Below are 24,552 nucleotides of genomic sequence, written 5' to 3'. Positions count from 1 at the left end.
GTTCTGAAATAACTCTGGGCAGAAAGGAAGGGTTAGTCCAGAGTGATACTCTGTCCTTATGAAAGACCATGTAAAGGGGGTTTTATGCACAAGGCCTGAAGTTCGGATATGTGTCTTGCTGAGGTGATGGCTACTAAAAATAGTGATTTCCAGGATAAGAACTTTACATTGCAAATGGCAGCAGGTTCGAAAGGTTATTATGTCAGGGATTGCAGTACTAGTGTTAAACTCCAAGGTCTAATCAGTTCTTTGAAGGGTGGTCTGATATGCGAGACTCCTTTCAAGAAGGTTTTACAGAGACAATGGCAGATTAAGGATGAGTCTTGGAATCCATTATGGAAGTTTGAGATAGCAGCTGAATGTACTCAAATGGTGGAGGCTGCTGCTCCTGAATGAAGAAGACCTGACAGATAATCCAAAACCAAACTAACAGGAGCTGAGCAGGGGTCTAGCTCTCTTTGTCGGGACCAAATAAGGTATCTCTTCCACTTGCTAAGAGAGAGTTTCCTGGTGGATGGTTTATGTGAAGCCAGAAGGATATTACATACTGGGGAGGTAAGGGTATTCTCGCTGGCGATTACTTTAGTGGAGAAACCAAGCTGTCAGCTTGAGACTGGATATGTTTGGGTGAGTCAATCCTTGTGGGTGCGAGATCAGTTCTGGAGTTGGATCCAGAATCCATGGTTAGTATACTAAGTGACGCCAAAGGAAGGGAAACCAAACTTGTCAGGACCAGTAGGGTGCAATGAGGATTACTCTGCTTCTCAGCTGAAGGGCCTTCTTTAGAAATTGGGGAATCAGGGGAAGGGGAGGGAAAGCATACAAAAGTCCTGTGGGCCAATTGTGTATCAGAGTGTCTCTCGGGGACACCCCTGTGGGGGGATTAGGGCAAAGTAGCTGCTGCATTTGTGATTTGCTGGGGAGGTGAATAGGTCGCAGCAAGGCAGGCCCCAGCGGCTGAAGATCTTCGCCGCAATGACTGAATTGAGGGACCACTCGTGAGGCAGAAGAATACATCTGCTCAGCTTGTCTGCAATCACGTTGGAAATCCTGGGAATATGTGTTGCCAAATTCTCAAGGCCTCTCGACACAATGGGTAGGACTTGGTTCCCCCTTGTTTGTTGATGTACCAGACTATTGTACCAGATGGGAGGGCAAAATGTACCAGACTACTGACATGTTGTCAGACTGGATAGCAATTATCCCTGATGGGAGGGCAGACTGGAATGCTTGCATTGCTAGAAGCACTGTCCTCAGTTTTAGAACATTGATATGCAGATAGTCCTCTATATCTGACCACATGCCTTGGACCGTCTTTCCCTGAAAAAGCCCCTCCACCTATCAGGGAAGCGTCCGTGGTCACTATGGCCCTGGGTTCAGATGGGGAGAAAGGCCGACTCCATAAGTCTTTCTCTGGCTTCATCCACCAAATTAAATCTTGTTTGCATTGTTTTGTTATGTGGATCTGAAAGGACATAGGATGATGTGAAGGATACCACTGCATCAGTAAGAGCCACTGAGAAGCCTCATGTGTAGTCTTGCTAGAGGAACTATTGTAATTGATGCTGCCATTGATCCTAGAAGGTGGAGGGCCACCCAAGCTGAAACTTGGTCTTTAGAGAGTATCACCCGGAGTTGGGACCTGTGATCTGGGAGGGAGACTGGGCAAGATTGGGTATTGAAAATTGCTCCTATAAATTCCAAGGTTTGAGAAGGAGTCAGCTTGCACTTCTCCCTTTTTATAGGATTGCTAGGTATTCTGTCAGTGTTATAGAGTGCAGTTTAGAGCTGTCACCATTAGACGCTTGGTGGGGGTAGTAAGGAACCAATCATCTAAGTACGTAAACACCCAGAATCATTGCAGTCTCAAGTGAGCTGTTACCACTGCCATGCATTTGGTGAATACTTTGAGGGTTGTAGAGAGTCCAAAGGGCAGCACCCGGAATTGGTAATGATTGGCTCCCAGCCAGAAGCAAAGGAATCTTCTGGAGCATTTGTCCATTTTTATGTGGTAATACACATCCTGAAGATCTATTGAGCACATCCAACTGTCTTTCTCCAGAAAGGGGAGGACACACTGAACCATTACCATCCGGAATTTTGTTTGGTTGACAAATTTGTTCAGAATGCTGAGATCCAAAATTGGTCTCCAGTCCCCTGTCTTTTTGGCACTAAAAAGAATCTTGAGTAGAATCTGGATCCTATTAGGTCTGGTGGGACTGCTTGGATTACTCTTTTTAGAGACAGCTTTCTTATCTCTTCAGCTGCTGCTTCCCTTTGACTGGGTGGAATGTTGGGAATTTGTCTTGATTACTTTGAGTAAATATTGAATGGTATGTGGGTAATCTCTGGGTATGATCTTCTGCACCCAAGAATAAGAAGTTATGTACCTACCATACGGTTCCATGTTAGTTGTCTTCTTCTTGCCTTCTTTCTTGCTGGATGGGTTCGGAGCCGATCCTCAGCTCCGACTCGGCCTACTACTAAAGCTCGAGAGCTATTTACTGGCTCGAGGCCTCCCCATATCCCACAATGCTAGGCGTCAGATACCCAGATCTCGTTTGGCAGAGCTAACACAATGGAAAATTTTTTAAGGACACCTGCCCAAACTACAAGGTTTTCCTACAGTACTAAAAACAGAGGAGGACGTAACCTAGATAAAACTCAGCCAGAGGAAGAAGGCCTCAAAAGGGATTCTTCTCAGTCTGTCCAGGCTAGGGGGATGGAGGGTGGGATGCAAGAAAGAAGGCGAGAAGAAGACAACTAACATGGAACGTTATGGTAGGTACATAACTTCTTAATGTTAAGTTGTCTATCTCGCCTTCATTCTTGCTGGATGGGACAGCGTCCCTAGCACCTTAGCCCTGGATGTCTCATCGGAACAGACTCTTGAGCACAGTGGAACCAAAATCAGCTTGACTCCTGGAGGCCATATCCAACTTATAATGTGAAATGAAAGTATGAGGAGCAGCCCATGTGGCTGCAGCACAAATAGATTCCATTGGTAATCTTGCTTGAAAAGCTACCGACGTAGCTAATGCTCTGGTGGAATGAGCTTTTGGTTTTGTAGGGAGTTCTTTATGTCTCAATTGATAAATCAAAGTGATAATAGAGGCCAACCACCTGGATAAGGTTACTTTAGAAACTGGCAGGCCCTGCTTGCCCTCAGCATAGGATAGGAAGAGTTGGTCCGATTTTCTTGTTTGTTTAGTCCTATCCAAATAAAAACGTAATTGCCTGTGAATGTCCAATTGGTGTAACTTTTGTTCAGCTCTGTTCAAATAGTTAGGAAAAAAGACAGGTAGATCAATAGCCTGATTCAGGTTGGTCTCAGAAGGAATTTTGGGCAGAAAAGAGGGATTAGTCCTGAGTGAAACTCTATCCTTGTGAAACACAAGATAAAGAGGATGAATACAGAGGGCTTGAAGTTCTGACACTCTCCTAGCTGAGGTGATGGCTACTAAGAAGAGAGTCTTCCAGGAGAGTAATTTTAAGGAACAGGAGGCCGCAGGTTCAAAGGGTGGGAGAATCAAGGAAGTTAATATCAGGTTTAAATCCCACGGAGGCGGGGGATCTCTAACCAGGGGCCTAAGTAAAATAGTCCCTTTAAGAAAGGCCTTACAAAGTTTGTGGGACATGATGCTGGTTTCTGACAGGCCAGCATGGAAATTAGCGATAGCAGCCAATTGGACCCTAATGGTGGCAGACGAGGATCCTGCTCAAAAAAGTTCTGCTAAAAAATCTAGAACGTGATGGACTGGGGCTGTAAAGGGGTCTATATTTCTAGCCTCCGCCCAGAAAGAGAAACATTTCCACTTACTAGCATAAGTCTTCCTGGTAGCAGATTTGTGCGAAGAAAAGATGATTTCACGCACTGGCTGAGAAATATGTGGAAGCCTGGCTAAGGTTGGAAGTGGAGCAACCAAGCTGTGAGGTTGAGAGACTGAAGGGATTGATGCAGCCCGCCCGACTAATGGACCAAGAGGTCTGGCACTGGGTTCACATTCCAAGGCTGCTCCAGCAGGTGACGATGCAGGAATGGGAAGCAAATTTGTTGAGGCCAGTAAGGGGCAATGAGGATCATCCTGGATCCCAATGCGGTTGCTTTCTGAATTAGTTTGGGAATTAAGGGAAAGGGTGGGAATGCATACAGAAGACCCCGGGGCCAATCGTGAACTAGAGCGTCTCTGGGGGAGTGGCCGGGGAGGGGGAAGAAAGTGAAGAAATCGTCGCACTTGCTGTTGAGAGGGGTTGCGAAAAGGTCGCAGCAAGGTTGACCCCATCTGCGGAAAATTTTGTCCGCTATTAACTGATTGAGAGACCACTCATGAGGCATGAGAATAGCTCTGCTTAGCCTGTCCGCTATGACATTGGACTTCCCGGGGATGTGCGTTGCTATCAGAAACCGTTGAGAGGAGATCGCCCACTGCCAGAGTCTGAGTGCTTCTCAACATAAGGGGTAGGACCTGGTTCCGCCCTGCTTGTTGATGTACCACACTACACACATATTGTCTGTGTGAATTGCAATAGTCCCGGTGGGTAGAGAGTCCTGAAGAGCTTGCAACGCTAAAAGTACCGCTCTCATCTCCAAGACGTTTATGTGCAGGTGGTACTCTAGAGGTTGCCAAGTGCCCTGGACAGTCCTGCCCTGAAAATGCCCCCCCCCCCACCCGATCAGGGAGGCATCCATTGTCACCATGGCAACAGGAGGAGGAAGAACAAACGGTCTGTCCTGAAGTACTTGAGAGGAGACCATCCACCAAGAAATGTGGCATGATTGGGTGATTATTATGTTGTGAGACATCGGAAGCTGTTGAAACGACCATTGGGTAAAAAGCATCCATTGAAGAATCCGCATGTGAAAACGAGCCAGGGGAAGTAATGTGATTGCTGCTGCCATGAGACCCAAAGTTTTCAGTACAAATCTGGCCTGAATTCTCTTGCACTGTAGTAAGGTCTGGACATGTCGGCGAATGTCTGATACTCTTTCTAAGGGAAGTTTTGCCGACAGCTCTTTTGTATTTAATCTTGCGCCTATAAAGGTTATAGATTGACAAGGCGACAATGCAGACTTTTTGAAGTTTATAGAGATACCTAGCTCGGAGCAAGTTTGGATGGTATAATCCCTGGCTCGTAGTAGCTGATGCCTGGTGGAAGCAGTCAGGAGCCAGTTGTCTAAATATGGAAACACCTGGAATCCTCACCATCTCAGGTGAGCCGTAACCACTGCCATGCATTTGGTGAACACCCTGGGGGCTGTGGTGAGACCAAAGGGCAGGGCTCTGAATTGATAGTGACTGGCTCCCAGCAGGAAGCGGAGAAACCTTCTGGAGCATCTGTCCATTTTGATATGGTAGTACGCATCTTGAAGGTCTAGAGCACATCCAATTGTCCTGACCCAAAAAGGGTAGAATGGAGTGAAGCGTGACCATCCGGAACTTCGTTCTTTGAACAGATTTGTTTAACCTGCTGAGATCCAAAATGGGTCTCCAGTCCCCTGTCTTTTTTGGTACCAAAAAGAACTTGGAGTAAATCCCGGATCCTTGCTGGTCTGCTGGGACTGGCTGGATGGCCCTTTTTCCTAGCAGTTTTGAAATTTCTAGTACTGCTTGTTCCCTTAGACTGGGTGGAACATCTGGAAGGGACCTGTTTGCTTGTACAGGGGTGTGGACAAAGGGGATTTTGTAACCTTCGGATATGACAGACAATACCCATTTGTCTTGTGTGAGGAGTTGCCAGGCTTCTGGGTACAGTGACAATCTTCTCCCGACTGCCTCCGAAGGTAGACAGTCAGGCAGTCCCTCAAGGGTGCTGAAAGGGTTTGTCAGAGAAAGATTCTCTGCTACCCTGATTTTGCGGACCCCCTCTGCCCCTCGGGCGGCATCTATTATTGTTCCCTCCTCTGCCCCTGGAGGGGAGCTCGCCATGTGTGTCAGGCACGACTCCCTGGGGTTTCCGAAACCACATTTTTCCACTCTTCTGACCTTTAGGGTATGGTCTAGAGGGAGTAGAAAAACGGACTCCCACGGCAGAGAAAGGCTTGCCTTCCTGCTCACACCTGGTAAGGGTATCCTTCACCTGTGGTCCAAACAGAGCCGAACCATCGAGGGGAGCTCGCCATGTGTGTCAGGCACGACTCCCTGGGGTTTCCGAAACTTTTAGTTATGTACTTACCATAACTTTAGATGTATGGGATCCATCTCGCCTACATTCTCTACAGATGGGTTCGGAGCCGATCCTCGGCTCCGACTCGGCGCTATACAATAGAACGCAGTCTCTTATTGGCTGAGTCACCTCATATCCCAGGATGCACCACCGCTACTTCCCCAGATCTTGTTTGTTCACATTCATGTTCACAGAGACATACTATTGTCATAACATACTCAGGTCTTTCAAGAGAGGAAAGAAGATCAATTTCGGATCGTCCGGTCTCTCCTGGTCTACAAGGCAGGGGGATGGAGGGTGGGTTATTAGGAATGTAGGCGAGATGGATCCCATACATCTAAAGTTATGGTAAGTACATAACTAAAAGATGTAATGTGATCCTATCTCGCCTACATTCTCTACAGATGGGACAGCGTCCCTAGCACCTAATTCCCGGGTGGCTCACTGGAAAACACTCCTGAGAACTGTGGAACCAAGGAAGCTCGACCCTGGATGCCACATCTAATTTGTAGTGAGAAACAAAGGTGTGTGAAGATGTCCACGTGGCAGCCGCTGAAATGTCGCCAATAGAGAGCTTGGAATGAAAGGCTGCGAGTGGCCATAGCTCTAGTAGAATGAGCTTTAACGGAGCTATGAGCTCCTTGTTTGAGATGAGATAAGCGTGAGTGATGCAGTCCCTGATCCACTTGGCAATAGTGACTTTAGTGACGGCTTTGCCTAATCTATTATCCGAAAAGGACACAAACAGTTGATCTGATTTCCGTGCTTTGTGTGTCCTATCCAAATAGAAGCGTAATTGCCTGTGCACATCTAAGCAGTGAAAAGTATATTCAGCTCTATTGGAATATTTGGGAAAGAAGACCGGTAGCTCCAGGGACTGTTGTAGACAGAAATTAGAACAAACCTTTGGTATAAAAGATGGGTTTGGCCTAAGAGATACTCTATCCTTGTGGAATAACAAGTAAGGCGGTTTAACACATAGAGCCTGAAGTTCTGAAACCCGTCTGGCTGAAGTAATAGCAATTAGAAGGGCAGTTTTCCAAGAAAGGAATTTCAGATCACAGGTTGCTGCCGGCTCAAAGGGTGGTGAGGTTAAAGCACCTAATACCACATTCAGATCCCACGGAGGTGCAGGTTGTGAAGTGGGGGGTCGTAAAAGCCAAGCTCCTTTAATAAAGGCTTTACAGAGCTTGTTGCTCATTAAGGAAGGTTGCACACTTTCATGAAAATTGGAAATAGCCGCCAATTGTACTTTGATGGTAGATACTGAGCAACCTTGCTGGAACAGGGAGGCTAAAAACTTCAGTACTTCTGATACTGAGGCTGTCATTGGGTCTAATCCTCGGAGTTGGGCCCAAATAGCAAACCTCTTCCATTTACTGCTATATATCTTCTTTGTAGAAGTCTTGTGGGCGAAGACAAGATGTGTATGACTTCAGGAGCCAAAGAGTGGCTCCTAATTATGGTTGGAAGAGGAGTAGCCAGGCTGTCAACTTCAGCGAATGGAGGGACTGATGGAGTTGTCCTGACTGATGAGTCAAAGGTCGGAACTTGGTCCAGGAACCAAGGACCCTCAATGCATACCTGTGAAGAAAGGGAACCAGATTTGCGAGGCCAGTATGGGGCGATTAATATCATTCTGCTTCTCAAGCGAATCACCTTCTGAATCACCTTGGGAGAAGGGGAACGGTGGAAAGGCATATAGCAGACCGGAGGGCCAAGCGTGGACTACAGCGTCCTTGGGGGTCTCCCCCGAAACTGGGGTCAGAGTGAAGAAGTGGTGACATTTCGCATTGAGGGGCTTGCAAGAGATCGCAACAGGACTCCCCATCTTGTGAAAAAAAGTTGTATGTTCTACCATAACGTTCCATGTTAGTTGTCTTCTTCTCCTTCTTCTTGCTGGATGGGTTGGGTTGGGGCCGGCCTCTCAGGCCAAAACTCTAAAAAAAGCTCGAGTTGGTTCCACATTTCGAGGGCTCCCCATATATACAATGCTGGGCGTGAGTTGCCTCGGTCTCGTTTGTTGTAAATAATAGAGTAATTAAATATAATAGAATAATTAGTAACAAGTCCAGAAAGGAAAAATAAGGGAAGAGGGTGAAGACCTACATCCTGATCCGAAAAATGCACAATAGAGTGTATATACAAAGTATATAAGTGTAGAAAAGAGGAGGAGTCCACAACTCACTCTGGTCTGTCCAGGCCAGGGCAGGGGGGTGGGAGGCCGACGAGAGAAGAACAGAAGGAGCAACTAACATGGAGGACTATTATGGTAAGAACTCTTATGAATTATCTCGCCTCTATCTACTTCATATGGACCCGTCCCTATAGATGCGTATCGGGTGGCTAACGGAACAGACTCCTGAGAACGAGGTGGGACCAAACCAAGTTGGCTCTATAAGAGTTAAAATCCAACTTATAATGAGGCCCAAAGTGTGAGGTAACCCAAGCAGTTTGGAAATGGTGAAGTAAGGCAGGGCTAAAGAAGAGTAAGGAAGTAGCCAAAAGAATGGTGGAATGGGCCTTGGTTTTATTTAGCTTTTGGTGTCAAATTTCAGGCACAAGGAAATCAAATTAGCCATAATCAAGATGTATGACCTGCTGAAGTCCCTTTCCCTTTCTGCCTTCACTTTAAACTGCCTTCAGCTTTTCAGGGTTTTTTTGGTTGTTCATCCCAAATAGTACCTCAGATATCCATCCATCCAGGCAGTACAATTTTGTTCAGACCTGTGGAATATTCACGGAAAAAAAAGACAGGAGGTTTGATTTGGTGATCAAAAGACGGGATTGGATTTATGAGTTGCAAAAAGATTATGGTTCAGGCATAAAGGGACCTGTCCAACAGCTTCATATATTTGACCCTCAGGACTCTTCTAGCTGAAGTAATAGCTTACAGAAGAGGAGAGTTCTTGATATGATGAGAAAGAACGGGAGGACATTGCAGGTTGAAAGGGAAGAATCAAGAAGCAAGAACTAAGAAAGAACAAGAAGACTGGAGAGTGAAAGGGGAGAGTCTGAAGAACTCCTTTCAAAAGGAGGGTCCCAAGGAGAAGGAGGATTTCAGATTCAAGTAATGAGAACATGAAAGTTAGAAGAAACACCAATTGAAGCTTAAGTAGAGAAATGAGCATGAGAGGTTTCAGCTAGAAAAGTAAGGACCATTAGGATGGGCAGTGAAAGGATCTATGTGCCTTCCTGAACCTGCATGATCTAAGTTCCCTAGAAAATCAAGGAAATCTTCCGAGGAAGCAGTTTGTGGATCTTATCAAAATATCTTGAGCGGAAGATGATAGTTGAAACCTTAAAATAATAAAGGCTGGAACCAAGCAGTGAGGTTCACTAAAGGAGGGCGATGCAGCTGGCCCGACAGTGGATCAAAAGAAGGGGAACTGAACTGTTGGAACAAGTAAGTCAAATTCAGAGAGTAAGGAGGGGAACCACACCTGGCGGGGCCAGAGAAAGATCTGGAACTAGGTCCAGGCGCTTCTGGTAGCAGCTTTCTAACCTTGTCACTTGAGGAGAGATTAGTAGGAGGAGGCGCAGACAGGAGGAATGGAGATCAATTGGACTACCAAGCGTCTCTGCTGGGTTGTGAGAGATAAAACTTGGAATTCTCTAAATGCTGTCTGTGTTATCACTCTGGTGTTCAAGGACCACTCGTGAGGAGAGAATAGTTCTGCTCAGTCTGTCGGCTATCACGTTGGATTTCCCGGAATGTCGTTGCCCTTAAAATGCTTGGTAGCAAGCCCAATCCCATACTCTCATGGCCTCTCTGCAAAGGGGATAGGACCTGGTTCCTCCTTGCTTGTTTAAGTACCAGACTACCGACATGCTGTCGGATTGAATAACAATTGTACCCTGGGGAGGTGATCGTGTAGTGCTTGCAGCTAAAAGCACCGCCCTCATCTCCAGGATATTGATATGAAGAAGACTCGTCGGGGTGCCACGTGCCTTGGACCGACCTGTCCAGATAATGACCCCCACCCTGTCTGGGAGGCGTCCGTAGTCAGCATGGCAGAGGGAGTGGGGAGCGAAGGTCGCCCTTGATTCAGATTGGGGGATAAAAGCCACCAACGAAGATCCTGTTTGCACGTGTCCGTGATCAGAATGCGGTGACTGAGGGGACGGTCCTGATAAGACCACTGGACTGAGAGGAGCCACTGAAGTATCCTCATGTGCAACCTTGCCAAGGGGACCAGCAGAATGGTGGCTGCCATGGAGCCCAACAGTTGTAGGACCATTCTTGCTTGAGCACGACGTCTGAGGATTAAGGCCCGAACCTGAGACTGAAGCGTCGCGATCCTTTCTGCAGGGAGATAGACTCGCATCTGCCTTGAATCTATTTCTGCACCGATAAACAGAATACGCTGAGATGGTTGCAATACAGATTTTGACCAATTGAAGGTGATTCCTAAGGATTTGCCCAGTGCTATAGTGGCTGCTAAATTTTCCAAAAGTAGATGCCTGGAGGTGGCAGTTAGGAGCCAGTCGTCTAGGTATGGAAACACCTGGAATCCTAGACTTCTCAAGTGAGCAGTCATGACTGCCAAACATTTGGTAAACACCCTGGGGGCTGTGGTGAGACCAAAGGGCAGTGCTCGGAACTGAAAATGACTGTCTCCTAGGCTGAAGCGTAAGTGTCTCCTCGACGCCTGATCCATCAGAATGTGATAGTAGGCGTCTTTGAGGTCTATGGAGCACATCCAAACTCCTTTCTCCAACAGCGGGAGAATGGATTGTAGAGTGACCATCCGAATTTGGACTTTTACAAATCGGTTTAGTTTGCTGAGATCCAAAATGGGTCTCAAGTCCCGGTCTTTTGGCACCAAAAGAATCTTGAGTAAGTCCCTAATCCGGCCTGGTCTGCGGGGACAGGTTGGATGACTCCTTTGAAGCAGCTTTGATACCGTTGGCTGCATGATCCCGTTGACTGGGTGGTGGGTCCGGGATTCTTTGGACTGGTGGGGTGGTTGAACAAAGGGGATGGAGTAACCTCCGGCAATGATTGAAGCACCCATTGGTCCTGAGTAATATCTTCCCAGGCCTTTAGGTGCTTGACGACCCCGACTGGCTCGGAGCTGCACAGTCGGGTACTCCTTCAGGGATGCTGGAAGGAGGAGGAGCCACGAAAGGACTCGCGGTCTCCAGTGTTGCGGGGCTTCTGTCGCCTCTGGGGCGGCGTCTCCCTGAAAAATTTCCCCTCCTCTGCCTCTAGAAGGGGTCGCTCTGCTGCGGCAGTAAGGCTTCTGAGACTTACGGAACCACATTTTCCCTCCCTTGGCCTTGGGATAAGGCCTGAGGGAGTGGAAAAGGGCTCTGGCAGCCAAGGTCTTACCCTCCTGTTAGCGAGTCAAAGTGTCCTTTACCTTGGGTCCAAACAATGAGGACCCATCAAAGGCGTCGGCAAAGGAAGACTTAAAGGCCTCTGCAAAATGACACAGGCGTAGCCAGGCTTGTCTCCGTGAGCAACACCTGTCCCAGCGCTCTACTCGCTCCTTGACGCATAGGAAATGAGCCTCATGGACGAGTTAGATAATGAGGATAGGGTAGCCAACTGAGAGTTAACCGTCTGTGTTAACTGTTCAGGTAAGTTACCGAGAGGGCACCCGACAGCTCCTTGATCAGATCCCTCTGTAGTCTGGTGAAGTGTGCCAGATAATTCAGAGACCTTAGCGTAAAGGTCGCTGAAGAAATGCGCTTGCCGTGCCGATCCATGCTCCTAGACTCTTTATTAGGGGATGGATGGATGTCGGAAACCTCTGCCACATCTTGTTGGGTGGCAGATGCCACCACCATAGCATCTACAGCCACACCTTTAGATAAAAATCCTTGTCGGGGTGCGAGAGAAACTTATTGGGACAAGCTGGCACGGTTCCACAGAATCCAGGTGTTCCCACGCCCTTGAGAGATCAAATCCAGAAGCTCATCAGGCGGAGACACCCAGGAGGCAGAGGGCTGAGCCCAAGGCCTTGAGGAACACCGACTCCTCAGCGGAAGGGGTTTGGACTGCCAGTCACCTCGGTGTTTAAGGATTTCCAGAATGTCTGCAAAGGAGACATCTTCGAAGCGACTTTGGGGACCCCTCCGCATCATCGAGGTCGGTATCCGATGTGAGGACTCGTCAGGGGAGTCGGCGTGTTTCCTCTTACACTGTCTCTTCCTGGGCGGTTCCTCCGAAGGGTGTCGGAGGAACCTCCAGGAAGAAGGAACCGCCAATGGGGTAACCTCAGGCCCAGGGGCTCCGCTGTCACGAGACAGGGGATTCCAAGCGCCAGTCTCCATGCCCAAGGAAGGTGGTGGTGGTGGAAGGTCGAAGTGGCCACAGAGGATTTGGCTAAAGCACTTCTCATGGCATCGAAGGCGGACCCCAGAATCCTGGGAAGGTCCGTCCCGAGGCCACAACAGTAGCGGAGCCCCGCAGCCGACGCACCTAGAGGAGGCTCGGAACCGAAGGATCGGATCGAAGCATCCCCGGGGCCGACTGAGGAGGTCAGCGTGCGAACCCGACCTGAGGGCGGGGTTGAAGTTAGAGTCGCCGACTCGATAACCGACGGATCCACCAACACCGACTCCAGCGCCAAGGCTGTCGGAGGAGGAATGGAAGTAGAAGGATGGGGATCGGCTCCAGAGCCAACTGGGCAGGAGTCGAGATCAATTTAGCGAACCGGTGACTGGAAAGATTCTGAAGCACCCTGTCTACGTCCGAATCGGACATCCTCGAAGACGAGAAGAGACCGACCGGGTCGAGTCGACTTCTCCGCCCGGCTCCGAAGACTGGGGACCGGCTCCGTAAAGGCTCGGCGTATCAGCGCCAAGGGATTCCACTACTATTGCAATCTCCCTTGGAGCCGATGTGGACCGGCTCCAGTGGAAGTGTCTGGCGGGCAACCCCATCGGCTCGAAGGCAGTGGAGCCGATGAAGGTGACACGCCTCTCGATGCCGAGCTCTCGACTCCAAAGCCAGAGGAGTCGAGGCTGGAGACATCGAGGCAGACCGTTCGCCCTCGGCTCCGAAGTCCGTGGAGCCGGCGGAGAAGCCTGCCTAGACTTTTAGCTATCGGATCCGGCGGACTGGTGGAGCAAGATTTTTCTTCTTGCCAGTAGGAGAAGAAGAAGAGGATAAGGCTTCCTCAAAAGAAGGGGCAATGAGCCCTTTTAAAATCAATTTGTTTTTCCTCTCTTGGAGGACTCGAGAGGAAAAAGCGTGGCAAACGCTACAGGACTCCTGGAGATGTTTGGGACCTAAACAATATACACACAAGGAATGATCATCCGTTATAGACATTTTGTAACCACACTTAACACATTTTTTAAAACCGGAAGGTCTATGTTCTTTAGACATGGTTTTAAAGAAAAACTTAACAAGAATTACAGACAAAACAGTTAACACCGACAACTAGGCTCTAATTTAAATGCCTAAGGCAGGGCTAGACCCCTCTAACTTAAACGGAACCTTTTTACCAACAAAAATACACAATCTTCCACAAAAAAGTACCAAAAAACAATCACACAACAACACTAGCCATTAAAACAGCTTTTGGGTGAGTTTTAGAGAGAAATTTGACAGAAAAAGTTTCTGACTAGAGGTACTTAGCTCAGCCAAGTCCGAGACCACGTCTATGCTGGAAAGCGGCAAACGAGATCTGGAGAAGTAGCGGTGGTGCATCCTGGGATATGAGGTGACTCAGCCAATAAGAGACTGCGTTCTATTGTATAGCGCCGAGTCGGAGCCGAGGATCGGCTCCGAACCCATCTGTAGAGAATGTAGGCGAGATAGGATCACATTACATCCACATTTTTCCACTCTTCTGACCTTTAGGGTATGGTCTAGAGGGAGTAGAAAAACGGACTCCCACGGCAGAGAAAGTCTTGCCTTCCTGCTCACACCTGGTAAGGGTATCCTTCACCTGTGGTCCAAACAGAGCCGAACCATCGAAGGGGGTATTGGTGAAGGATGCCTTAAAGGGGTCAGCAAACTTACATAATGCATCCAGGCATGTCTTCTCAAAGCCACTCCTGTACCTGCGGCCCTACTCGCCCCATCGGCTGTATGAGAAATGAGCCGCATGGAGGAGTTGACTATAGAGTTAAGGGTCGCCAGCTGGAAGTTAATCTTATCCTGAGACCCCGCAGCTGATGGATCCTGAAGGGTATCACTCAGTTCCTTGAGAAAATCCCTTTGAAGGCGGGTGAAATGGCACAGATAATTCAACGACCGCATGGAAAAGGTCACTGAAGAAAACATCCGCTTCCCATACTTGTCCATTGTCCTAGATACTTTATTAGGTGGATGGACAGGCACCGAAGGGTCAGCCAACTCCTTAGTGGCTGCTGCTACCACCATGGCATCAATAGCCATACCTTTTGCCAGAAATTGTTTGTCGGATGGGGCTGTAATAAACTTAGTGGGCCTGCGGGGAGTTGGTTCCACTGTGTCTGGGGCTGTCCACGCCTTTCGAGCCACCACTTCCATGAGCGGGTCGAAAGGTGGAGACACCCAGGAGGTGGAAGGGCGAGAACCAAATGCGTCCAGGTACACCGACTCGTCCTCGGAAGGGTTAAAGGCAGTCCAGTTCCCCCTCTGCCTAAGGATCTCTAGGATGTCTGAAAAGGAGACATCCTCAGAGGGGGACCTTGGGGACCCTTCCGAATCCTCCAAGTCAGTATCAGACGTGACTGACTCAGGGGAGTCAACATGTTTCCTCTTACATTTTCTCTTCCAAGGGGGCTCCTCTGAATGATCAGGGGAGGCCTTGGAAGCGGAAGATATGCCCAATGGGGTGACCTGGAGCGTTTGTTCTCCACGCTTGGGGTCAAGAGGGTGGACAGAGACCGATGCAGGCACCATGGGGGGAGGAGCCTAAGGGGCCAATCGTGGAGCCGACACAGGAGTCAGCACACTCCTCATGACCTCGAAGGCGCCCCTATCTGGCAGAGAAGAGGGTCCCCACTCCGAAGAGATGTGAACCCCTCCCAGCACCGAGCGAGATGGCTCCGAGGCCGATGTCAGGACCGAGCTCACCTGCGCTGAGGCCCCGAGAGGGAGAACGGGGTCGGACAAGGGTCCGATGCCACTCGCCCCCTCGGAGCCAACGAGGGAGTCTCGGTGCCCGGATCCCTCCAAGGAAGGAACCAATGAAGAGATCGGAGCTGACGAGGGAGCCGAAAGGTGTGGTATCAGCTCCGACATTCCTACGATTTGAGCCCCGACGAGCTCCGGCTCCGAACACAGTGGTAGAGTTGGAGGAGGAACTGCTGAAGACACAGGGATAGCCACAGTCTGTTGAGAAGGGCTGGTCAACATTTTGGCCAGGGCCTGTGATTTTAGGAGCCTACTGACCACCCTCTCCAAGTCATGATCGGATAGCCTGGAGGACCGAGAGGAGTGAGACCTATGGCTTTGCACCGATTGAAGCAATGGAGACCTCGGAGCTGAACGAACAGATTCTATACAGGGGGACCTTGAATGTTTTCGGCTCAGAGAAGGTTCCGACACTAAGGTCGGAGCTAATTGAGGTCTCGAGATGTCGGTTCCAGCCGGAATTGACGAGGAGGCAGGAGCTCCGCTTGGCGACGGCTCCGAACAGGGAGCCGACGGTTTGGCGGGCTTTAAGGATTTTCCCAATGGAGGCTTAGCCGGGGATCCTTCTGGCTTAAGTAAGCCTCTCAATATGAGCTTGTTCCTATGCTCCTGCAGGACTCTCGGGCTGAAGGCGTGGCAGACCGAGCAGGAGTCCTGCAGGTGTAGGGGACCCAAGCAATGAACACAAGAAGTGTGACTGTCTGTCAGAGACATCTTCTGACAGCATGAGTCACACTTCTTGAAACCTGAAACTTTGGTATCTTTAGACATATTGGTAATGGGATACCAAAGGGAAAAAAATAACTAGTGCTTAATCAAGGCACACACATACACACATGCACTAGATAAAACTAACACTAATAATAACTATAGAACTATAACCACACAACTACCTTACTACTAATAAAAATATACAAATATACAAGAAAAAAGTACAAGACTAACTAATTGTGGATAAACAGGGCCTAACACTACCCTAACAAGGGGGGGGGGGTGAGGGAAGAAACTCTCTAACAACAAAAATGAGTTTCTGAGTGGGATAACAAGGGGTACACAATCTATTTAAACTAACAGGGAAGGATTATCTAAAAATAAAACAATATAAAGGTAATAATACAAGAAAAGATTTATACAACCTGGAGCCAGTAAAATCGCAACCTCGTAGCTGGAGCCGAGGATCGGCTCCGAACCCATCCAGCAAGAATGAAGGCGAGATAGACAACTTAACATTCTGTGGTTATTGTTTGCCAGGCAGGGGAGTGCAGAGAGAAACATTCCCCCGACTGCTTCCAGAGGAAAGCAATTGGACCACTCTTCAGGAGCACTGGTAGGGCTGTCTAAAGAAGGAATCCCTGGACCCCTGGCTACACGGGCCCCCTCTGCCTCTGTAGGGGAGTCTTCCAGAAGAGTTAATCCCTCTGCCTCGGGAAGTAAACTTCCCACATGTGTCACGGAAAGGACCCTGGGATTTCTTGTGCCACATCTTTCCACTCCTCTGATTCCTACAATAAGGATGTTGGGGGGGTGGAAAAACATATGCCCAAGGCAAAAAGGGTCTTGCCATCCTTTTCACACCTGGCAAACATGTCTTTCACTTCTGTGCCAAAAAGGGAAGAAGCTACCACTGAAGCGTGAAGAAAAAAAGACTTAAAAGGGTCCGCAAAGTCACAAAGGCGCATCCAGGTGTGATGTCTCATGGCAATGCCTGAACCTGCAGCTCTGACCAACCCTTCGGCAGATTGAAAAATTAACCACATGGACGAGCTGGATATGGATTCCAGGGTCACAAGATGCAAGGCAACTTTGTCACGTACCTCGTCAGAGACTGCTCCTGCTAAGGTTTTGGAAAGTTTCTAAACTAGGTCTTTCTGAAGCCTAGTAAAATGTGCCAAATAGTTCAAAGACCAAATGGTAAAGGTCGATGAGGCAAACACTCGCTTCCTTAACCTGTTCACCTCCCGAGTCTCTCTGTTTGGGGGTGGACAGTCTGGCTCTCCTTGGCAAGCTCTTTCCTAGTGGCCACTGCCACTACCATAGCGTCTACTGGTAGTCCCTTGGAACAGTGTGGACTTTCCTCAGGTGGGGATAAAATTTTGTCTGGTTTCCATGGGATTGGTTCAATGGTATCAGGACTCTTGCATGCATGCTACACAATGAGTTGGACTAGCTCGTTTGCAGGCAGGGTCATGCCGGAAGTAGAGGGTCGAGCATGAAAAGCCTGCAAAAATATGGACTCCTCAGAGGAAGGTTGGTGGACTTCCAGTCTCCCTGCTGCTTCAAGATTTCCAGTATGTCTCCAAAGGAGACATCTTCAGGGGGTAACTGTGGGGACCCCTCCCCTTCATTGTAGTCCATATCTTCAGTGAGGGACTCTTCAGGGGAGTCCACGTACTTCCTCTTGGACATCCTCTTATGTGGTACCTCTTCAGCAGGGGCTTCTGATGAGGACTCCAAAGAGGGGGCACCCTGTGGTAGGGTATCTTGAGGCTTTTTGTGCTCGACATCCTGATGCAGTGGCTTGTGTCAGCTGCGGTTCAGAGGGAGGACATATCTGGAATTCCGATGCCTACATTTTGCTTACAGATGCAAGGGTCCTCTCCATCTCTTGGAAAGCTGGTCCGCCTGAAGACAGATGGGATCCCAGAACCGAGAAGGACAACCTCGGAACTGGGGTCACACTTCCCACTCCAATGAGCTCACTCCCAAGGAAGGAGCCCCAAGAGGACTCTGTATTGTCAGGACTCCCAGAACTGTAGTAGACGGCGCCGTAGAAAAAGTAGGTGCCACACTAGGGGTCACGATGCCTGCAGTCCAGTCACAATCCTGGGGATGGTTCGGCTCTGAACAAGCTGAAAATCAAAGGGTTGGCTCCAGAACCACGGTGAGTTCAACCAGTGGAACTTAAAGAAGTGGGAACTGTGGAAAAAGACTCCCAACTCCAGATGGGAGGGGAGTTCTGGAAGGTGCTGGAATCATTCTGGCTGTCAGCAGCTGATCCACAAGACACAGCACTTCCAATGCCAGGAGGCTCCTGGTAGACCAGGTCGATATCCCTGATGGGGTATCAGGCTGTTCCAAAAAAGGGCTGTACTGCTGCCCAAAGAAAGGATCTGCCGTGGGCGAGTATCGGGTCAGAGCTGACTGTCCTATCGGCACCATGGTCTCAAGACCAGTAACATGTAGGGGGTGGGGGAAAGTGTCCTGTGCTGGATTAATTATTGTTGGTGTCGAATAAGGTGGAACAGAAATTGGAGCCGCAGTTGGTGCTGTAGAAATTGCTGCTGCTGTGACTGGTGCTAGTTTCAAAATTATTGAAAACGGTACCAAAGTGGAAATATGTAGCTTAGGTACCGAAGGCGGTGCCGTGGAGGGCAGTTGATGCCCTGAAGCCCAAGTGGTCAGTAGCAATTTGGGTATACTTCCTATCACCAGAGGGTGAGGAAGGAACAGAGTGAGATCTTTTTTTTGTGTTCTCTCTTCGGAGGGGATGTGCCCTCCGACCCAGAAATAGCCTCTGAGAAAGGTGTTTTTAAAAGGCCCTTAAGTATCAACTTGTTTTTCCTCTCGTTTAGGGTACAAGAGCTGAACCTTTTACATATGTCACAAGGAGGCTGAACAGATAGGGACACCCAGACAATATACACAAGAAACATGGTGTTGGAATTAGGCATTTTGCGATCACATTGGTCACATTGCTTAAAATCTGTTGTCCTATTTTTCTCTGACATGGCGGAAAACAAGTTGAGTCAATAATCTAACAAGTATCAATAATCACAGCAGAAAAGAAGCACCAATATAAACTCTATAGCAAAAGGATAGGATACAGACAGATAGAGGAGCATTTTCTTTTTATAAAAAAAAAGGGAAGGGATACCAACAATGGTATTAAGATTACCTCAAGAGGTAAGGAGAAAGAAGGTAGAGAGAGGGAGGCCTGTACCAACAATGGTACTTGAGATTACCAAGTTCGCAAGAAAAGCAGGAGAAAACACTTAATATGGGGTCAAAGCTTAACGACTAATAGAAGAAGGGTATTATCAAAGTAAAAAAGAGAAAATCTGTAGAAAAAAGTTTTAGAATAATAACTTTTTAAAGTACTTAGCTGAGAGCTGGCTTGACACGTCTTGATGGCTACTTGGCAAATGAGACCATGGGTAACAGGGTAACCTGGGAGAGGGGCACTATGGATAAAGCTTGGCTCGAGAGTTTTTTGGCTGGCATGAGCTTGTTATAAGGTCAACTCGGTTCCCCATCAGTAACGAATGAATGATTAAAAACATCAGATCAAACCATTTTAACATTTTCCATTTAAATACAATATGCATCACATATATTTTCTTTGCTATTATCATCAGTCCAACATTACAAGCAAAAACACTGCTGAATTCCTGCCTTCCCTTAAGCCTCACTCCTCCTCCTGAACATCATGCATATATTGTTCCCATAATTCCCATTCACTTCTATGTACTTTGCTCCTTCCTTCCTCTAAAGATTCCTCTTCCAGTTTTTTTTTTTTTTTTATATAATATTCAATATCTCAAATACAGCAGGTGTATACTTTAATTTCCATTTTTAATAACTGCTTTTTTGGCAGCCAGCCAACAGAATTAAACTCAATAAAGCCTTACTATATCTAAGCAATTGAGATCCTGTACCCAGCTCAGATGAAATATTTCCTTACCTGCAGCTATTTGTTCACCCAATGTTCTGAAACAGTGCTATGTAGGGAATTTTTAAAATTGCCCAACTCGTTATACTCCCTAAAAAAAGAAGTTATGTCTTACCATAACATTCCATCTATGTTGCAACTTGCTGATCTTTACTTATCCTTGACTGTGGGTTCGGTTCAGTATCTTGGAACTGACTTGGCTGTTATTCCAGCTCGTGCATTCCAAAAACTCTCAAGCTTAGCTTTACCCAGCATGTTCCACTCAAGGTTACCTCTGACTGAAATTTGCATAAGACAGTGACAGACAGGAAATCACATATCAGGTGCCATATGTGTATTCATAAGGGGATAATATTCACTGTTGGGATATTGCCGTTCCACCAAGAAACCTGAAAGGCAGGGGGAAGGAGGGTGGAAAGTCAAGGATAAGTGAAGATCGACAACACAGATGGAAAGTTATGGTAAGACATAACTTCTTTATCTGATGTTGTCAATCTTCATGTAATCCTTGACTGTGGGATGGAGTCTCCAGCTAATGAAATCTTGGGAGGTCTCATGGAAGTATATTCCTGAGCACCATTGAACCAAATGATGTTCATCCCCTAGAGACCAGAAGCAGCTTGCAATGAGTAACAAAGGTATGCAGGGATGCCCAAGTAGCCGCTGCACATATATCATCCATAGAAGCACTGGCATGGAAGACTGCAGAAGTGGCTATTGCCCTCGTAGAATGTGCTTTTATAGGTCACGGCAGTTGCACTTTCCCTTTTGTTATACATTAAAGCTATGCAGTCCTTGAGCCATTTAGCCAAAGTAACCTTAGAAACTGGTTTGCCCAAAGCAGCAGAAGAAAAAGAAAGAAACAACTGATCAGATTGTCTGAATTCCTTTGTTCTGTGAAGGTAAAAATGCAATTGTCTGTAAATAACCAGCAAATGCAGACAATATTCACCTTTGTTTGAAAATTTGGGAAAAATACGGGATGTTGTATAGATTGATTGATATTAGTGTCAGAAACTACTTTTGGTAAAAAGGAAGAATTTATTCTTATAGACACCCTGTCTTTATGAAAGACCAGGTAAGAAGGTTTGCGAGATAATGCTTGTAACTCCGATATTCTCCTAGCGGAGGTAATGGCAATTAATAATAAGGTCTTCCATGACAAATGTTTCAATTCACAACTTGCATATGGTTCACAAGGGGAACTAATTAAAGATTGTAGGACTAAATTGAGGCCCCAAGGTGCAGAAGGATTCCTGTATGGAGGCCTCAATAATAATGTTCCTTTCAAAAAGGCTTTACAAAGCTTGTGGAACATTAGAGACAAATTATCTAGACCATTATGAAAATTTGAAAGTGCAGCTAGATGTACTATTACAGTCCAAGTGGACGCCCCTGCATCAAAAAGTGATACCAAAAATTCCAAGACCATATAAACTGGTGCAGAATATGGGTCAAGATTACTGTCTTGTAGCCCATTTTGAAAATTTTTGCCACTTGCTGCTCTATAATCGTCTAGTCAAAGGTTTGTGGGAGGCTAGAATCATATGCTGAACTGCAGTGGTAAGGTTAGAATGTCTGGCTATCATGGGAATTGGAGAAGCCATGCAGTGAACTTGAGATTATGAAGATTTGGACGAGTATGTCCATCAGGATGGGACAATAGGTCTGGAACTGGGTCCAGTATCCAAGGTTTCTGAATTAGGTGAGGCCAAAGAAAGGGAACCATATTTGTCAAGGCCAAAAGGGTGCAATGAGAATTATTCTGTTCTTCAACCTGTTGGCTTTCTTCAGAAATTGGAAAATGAGAGGAATCAGGGGAAGGGTATATAGTAGACTGGGGGCCAGTTGTGAAGGAGATCATCTCTCTGTGACTCCCTCGGAGGGGGGATCAGGACAAAGTAGCTACTGCACTTTTTGTTCAAGAGGGAACCAAAGATATCACAGCAGGGCTGGCCCATAGACGGAATATCCTTTCCACCACCAAAGGGTTTAGAGACCACTTGTGAGGCATCAGAATGCTCCTGCTCAATTTATCTGCAATCACATTGGAGCTCCCCAGAGTATGCGTTGCTATTAGAAAGCGGCTGGATGAAATTGCTCGCCATACCCTGAGAGTTTCTCAACAAAGAGGAGAAGATCTGGTTCCCCCTTGCTTGCTGATGTACCAAACCACTTACATGTTGTCTGTTTGGATCGCTATCGTTCCTGAGGGGAGGACTTCTTGGAATGCTTGCAACGCCAGGAGCACTGGCCTCATCTCTAGAACACTGATGTGCAAATTGGCCTCTAACTGAGACCAAGTGCCTTGGACTGCCTTTCCCAGATAATGCCCCCCCCCCACAATATCTGGGATGGCTTGGGGATGAGGTGGAACAAATGGACGGCCCAATAGAATCTCGTTGGAATGAAGCCACCAACTCAGGTCCCTCTTGTATAAATTGGTGATTAGAATTTGATCTGACATAGGATGGCTCAGGAATGACTATTATGATGCTAACAGCCATTGTCGAATTCCCATGTGAAACCACACAAGGGGAACTAAAGTGATGGTGGCTGCCATAGACCCTAGAACCTGTAATAACAGTCTTGCTGTCACTGTTCTGTTGTGAATGATCAGGCTGACTTGGAATCTTATTCTCTGAAGTCTTTCTTGGGGAAGAGAAGCAATACAGGTGCGTATGTCTAACACCGTTCCTATGAACTCTAAATGCTGTGTTGGCTTTAAATGGGTTTTTTCATACTTTACTGTGATCCCCAGTGAAGAGCAAGTTTGAAGAATGTAGTTTCTTGCTTACAGCAGCAGATGCCTGGTGGTTGCAGCAATGAGCCAGTATGGAAACACCCGGAAATCTTGCGGTCTGAAGTTGGCTGCTGCCACTGCCATGTATTTGGTGAACACCCTGGGGGTTGTGATGAGACCAAAGGGCAGAGCTCTGAACATGTAATGACTGGCTCTGGAGCATTTGTCTATTTTTATGCGATAATACGCATCCTGAAAATCTATTGAGCACATCCAATTGTCTTTTCCTAAGAACAGAAGAATAGACCGTACAGTGACCATCCGGAATTTGGTTTGTTGACAGTCTCCTGTTTTCTTTGGCACTAAAAAGAATCTTGAGTAAATTCTGGATCCTTTCTGGTCTCGTGGGAATGTCTGGATGACATTTTTTAGAGCAATTTTTGTATTTCTAAAATTGCTGCATCCCTATGACTGGGTGGAACGTCTGGGATTCTCTTTAGTTGAATGGGATGATTGGAAAAGGGGATATTGTAGCCTCTGGCTATAATCCTCTGCACCTAATTGTTGGTTGCTATCGTCAGCCAGACAGGAAGGTGCAAGGATAGTCATCCCCCGACTGCCTCCAGAGGATGGCAATCGGGCCTCCCTTCAGGAGCACTGGTAGGAGTTACCAGGGAACGAATCCCCGGAACCCTGATTTTGCGGGCCACCTCTGCCTCTAGCATGGCGTCTTCCACTGTAACTCCCCCCCTCTGCCTCGAGAGGAGTTGTTACCATGTGAGACCTGGAAAGGCCCTTGGAACTTTTTGAACCATAGCTTCCCACTCCTTTGGTTCCTGGAGTAAGGCCACTGAGGAGTAGAAAAGCGTACACCAAAAGCAGAATTTTTTCTCTTTTTCTCATCTACATTTGAACCAAGGAGTCTGAAGTTCTCTGCAAATAACTTAACAAGCAAGATGAGCTATATTTATCTGTACCTTACCACCTGCAGAACCCTTTCTCTGGAGAAGTTCTCATCCAAATTAAAGCTATATTGCACTGACCAGAACTTTCATAACATTTTTATAAGAAAATACTAAATGCTTGCTAGTACACACACATTAGTTATTTTATGCATGTGATTTGCAGCTGAAAGGTGTTTTATTGTATAATTTTAATAAAATTCCCTCTACTCATCTACTGACAAGTGGCACGGATCTTAAAACACCATCAGAACTACCATCTAATCAGGCAGATGCTACCTCAGTTTAATACGGTATCTGAAAAATGGCACCTCAGGGGTACAGTATGCCTATATGAAGTACTACAGAGTAATGGAATATGAATCTATGGACTTGACGTTTGTTTGACACCCACAGCCACCTGGTTTAAGAGCATGCCATCTGATGAGATACTAACATCATTTTAGAACGCAATGTCCAGTGTGGGCTTAAGAATTCATCAAGTGTGGAATAAAAAAAAATTGACATGTGCTGTACTGTACTTACCTATGTTTTTGCAGGCAATATGAGCTTCTTTTAGATTAATGTTCCGCCACCTCTTCTGATTGATCTGGAAAGTGTAGCAGTTGTTTTGAAATGTTACCCAAGGTGTACTTCCAATTTTATGAGGACAATGGGCTATTTCTTCATTGGGCACTTTGGCTGGATTGTCGTCTGATATAAAATAAAACAGCATTTCAGAAATCATTAGTTCTATAAACATACTTTTCAATTACAAGGAACAGTAACCATCTAAACCACATGCATTTCCAAGAATGGAAAAAAATACTTACCAAAGTAATACTTGTAATATACCAGGAATGTATTTGCCAACTCTTTTACTCTGTAGCCATAGTAATTATATTCTGATAATGCTTACTGCACTGACCTTTCACTAAATACTGCTATCATA

At 47.0% G+C, this 24,552-nt stretch overlaps 1 protein-coding gene across 1 annotated transcript in view; it reads right to left on the bottom strand.

Annotated features, from left to right (window-relative positions):
* Nucleotides 1–24,552, bottom strand: part of LY75 (lymphocyte antigen 75) — a 3,856,564-nt gene that overhangs the window by 618,526 nt on the left and 3,213,486 nt on the right. Inside the window, exon 27 of the mRNA XM_044074746.1 lies at nt 24,147–24,314. Coding sequence (XP_043930681.1) covers nt 24,147–24,314 — 168 coding nt within the window. The remainder of the gene's footprint in view (nt 1–24,146; nt 24,315–24,552) is intronic.

This window comes from Protopterus annectens, chromosome 6.part0 (assembly GCF_019279795.1).
Source record: "Protopterus annectens isolate FY-2018-M chromosome 6.part0, PAN1.0, whole genome shotgun sequence".
NCBI lineage: Eukaryota > Metazoa > Chordata > Ceratodontiformes > Protopteridae > Protopterus > Protopterus annectens.
The sequence above is the reverse complement of the archived record's forward strand: the minus strand, read 5'-3'. Positions and strand labels throughout refer to the sequence as shown.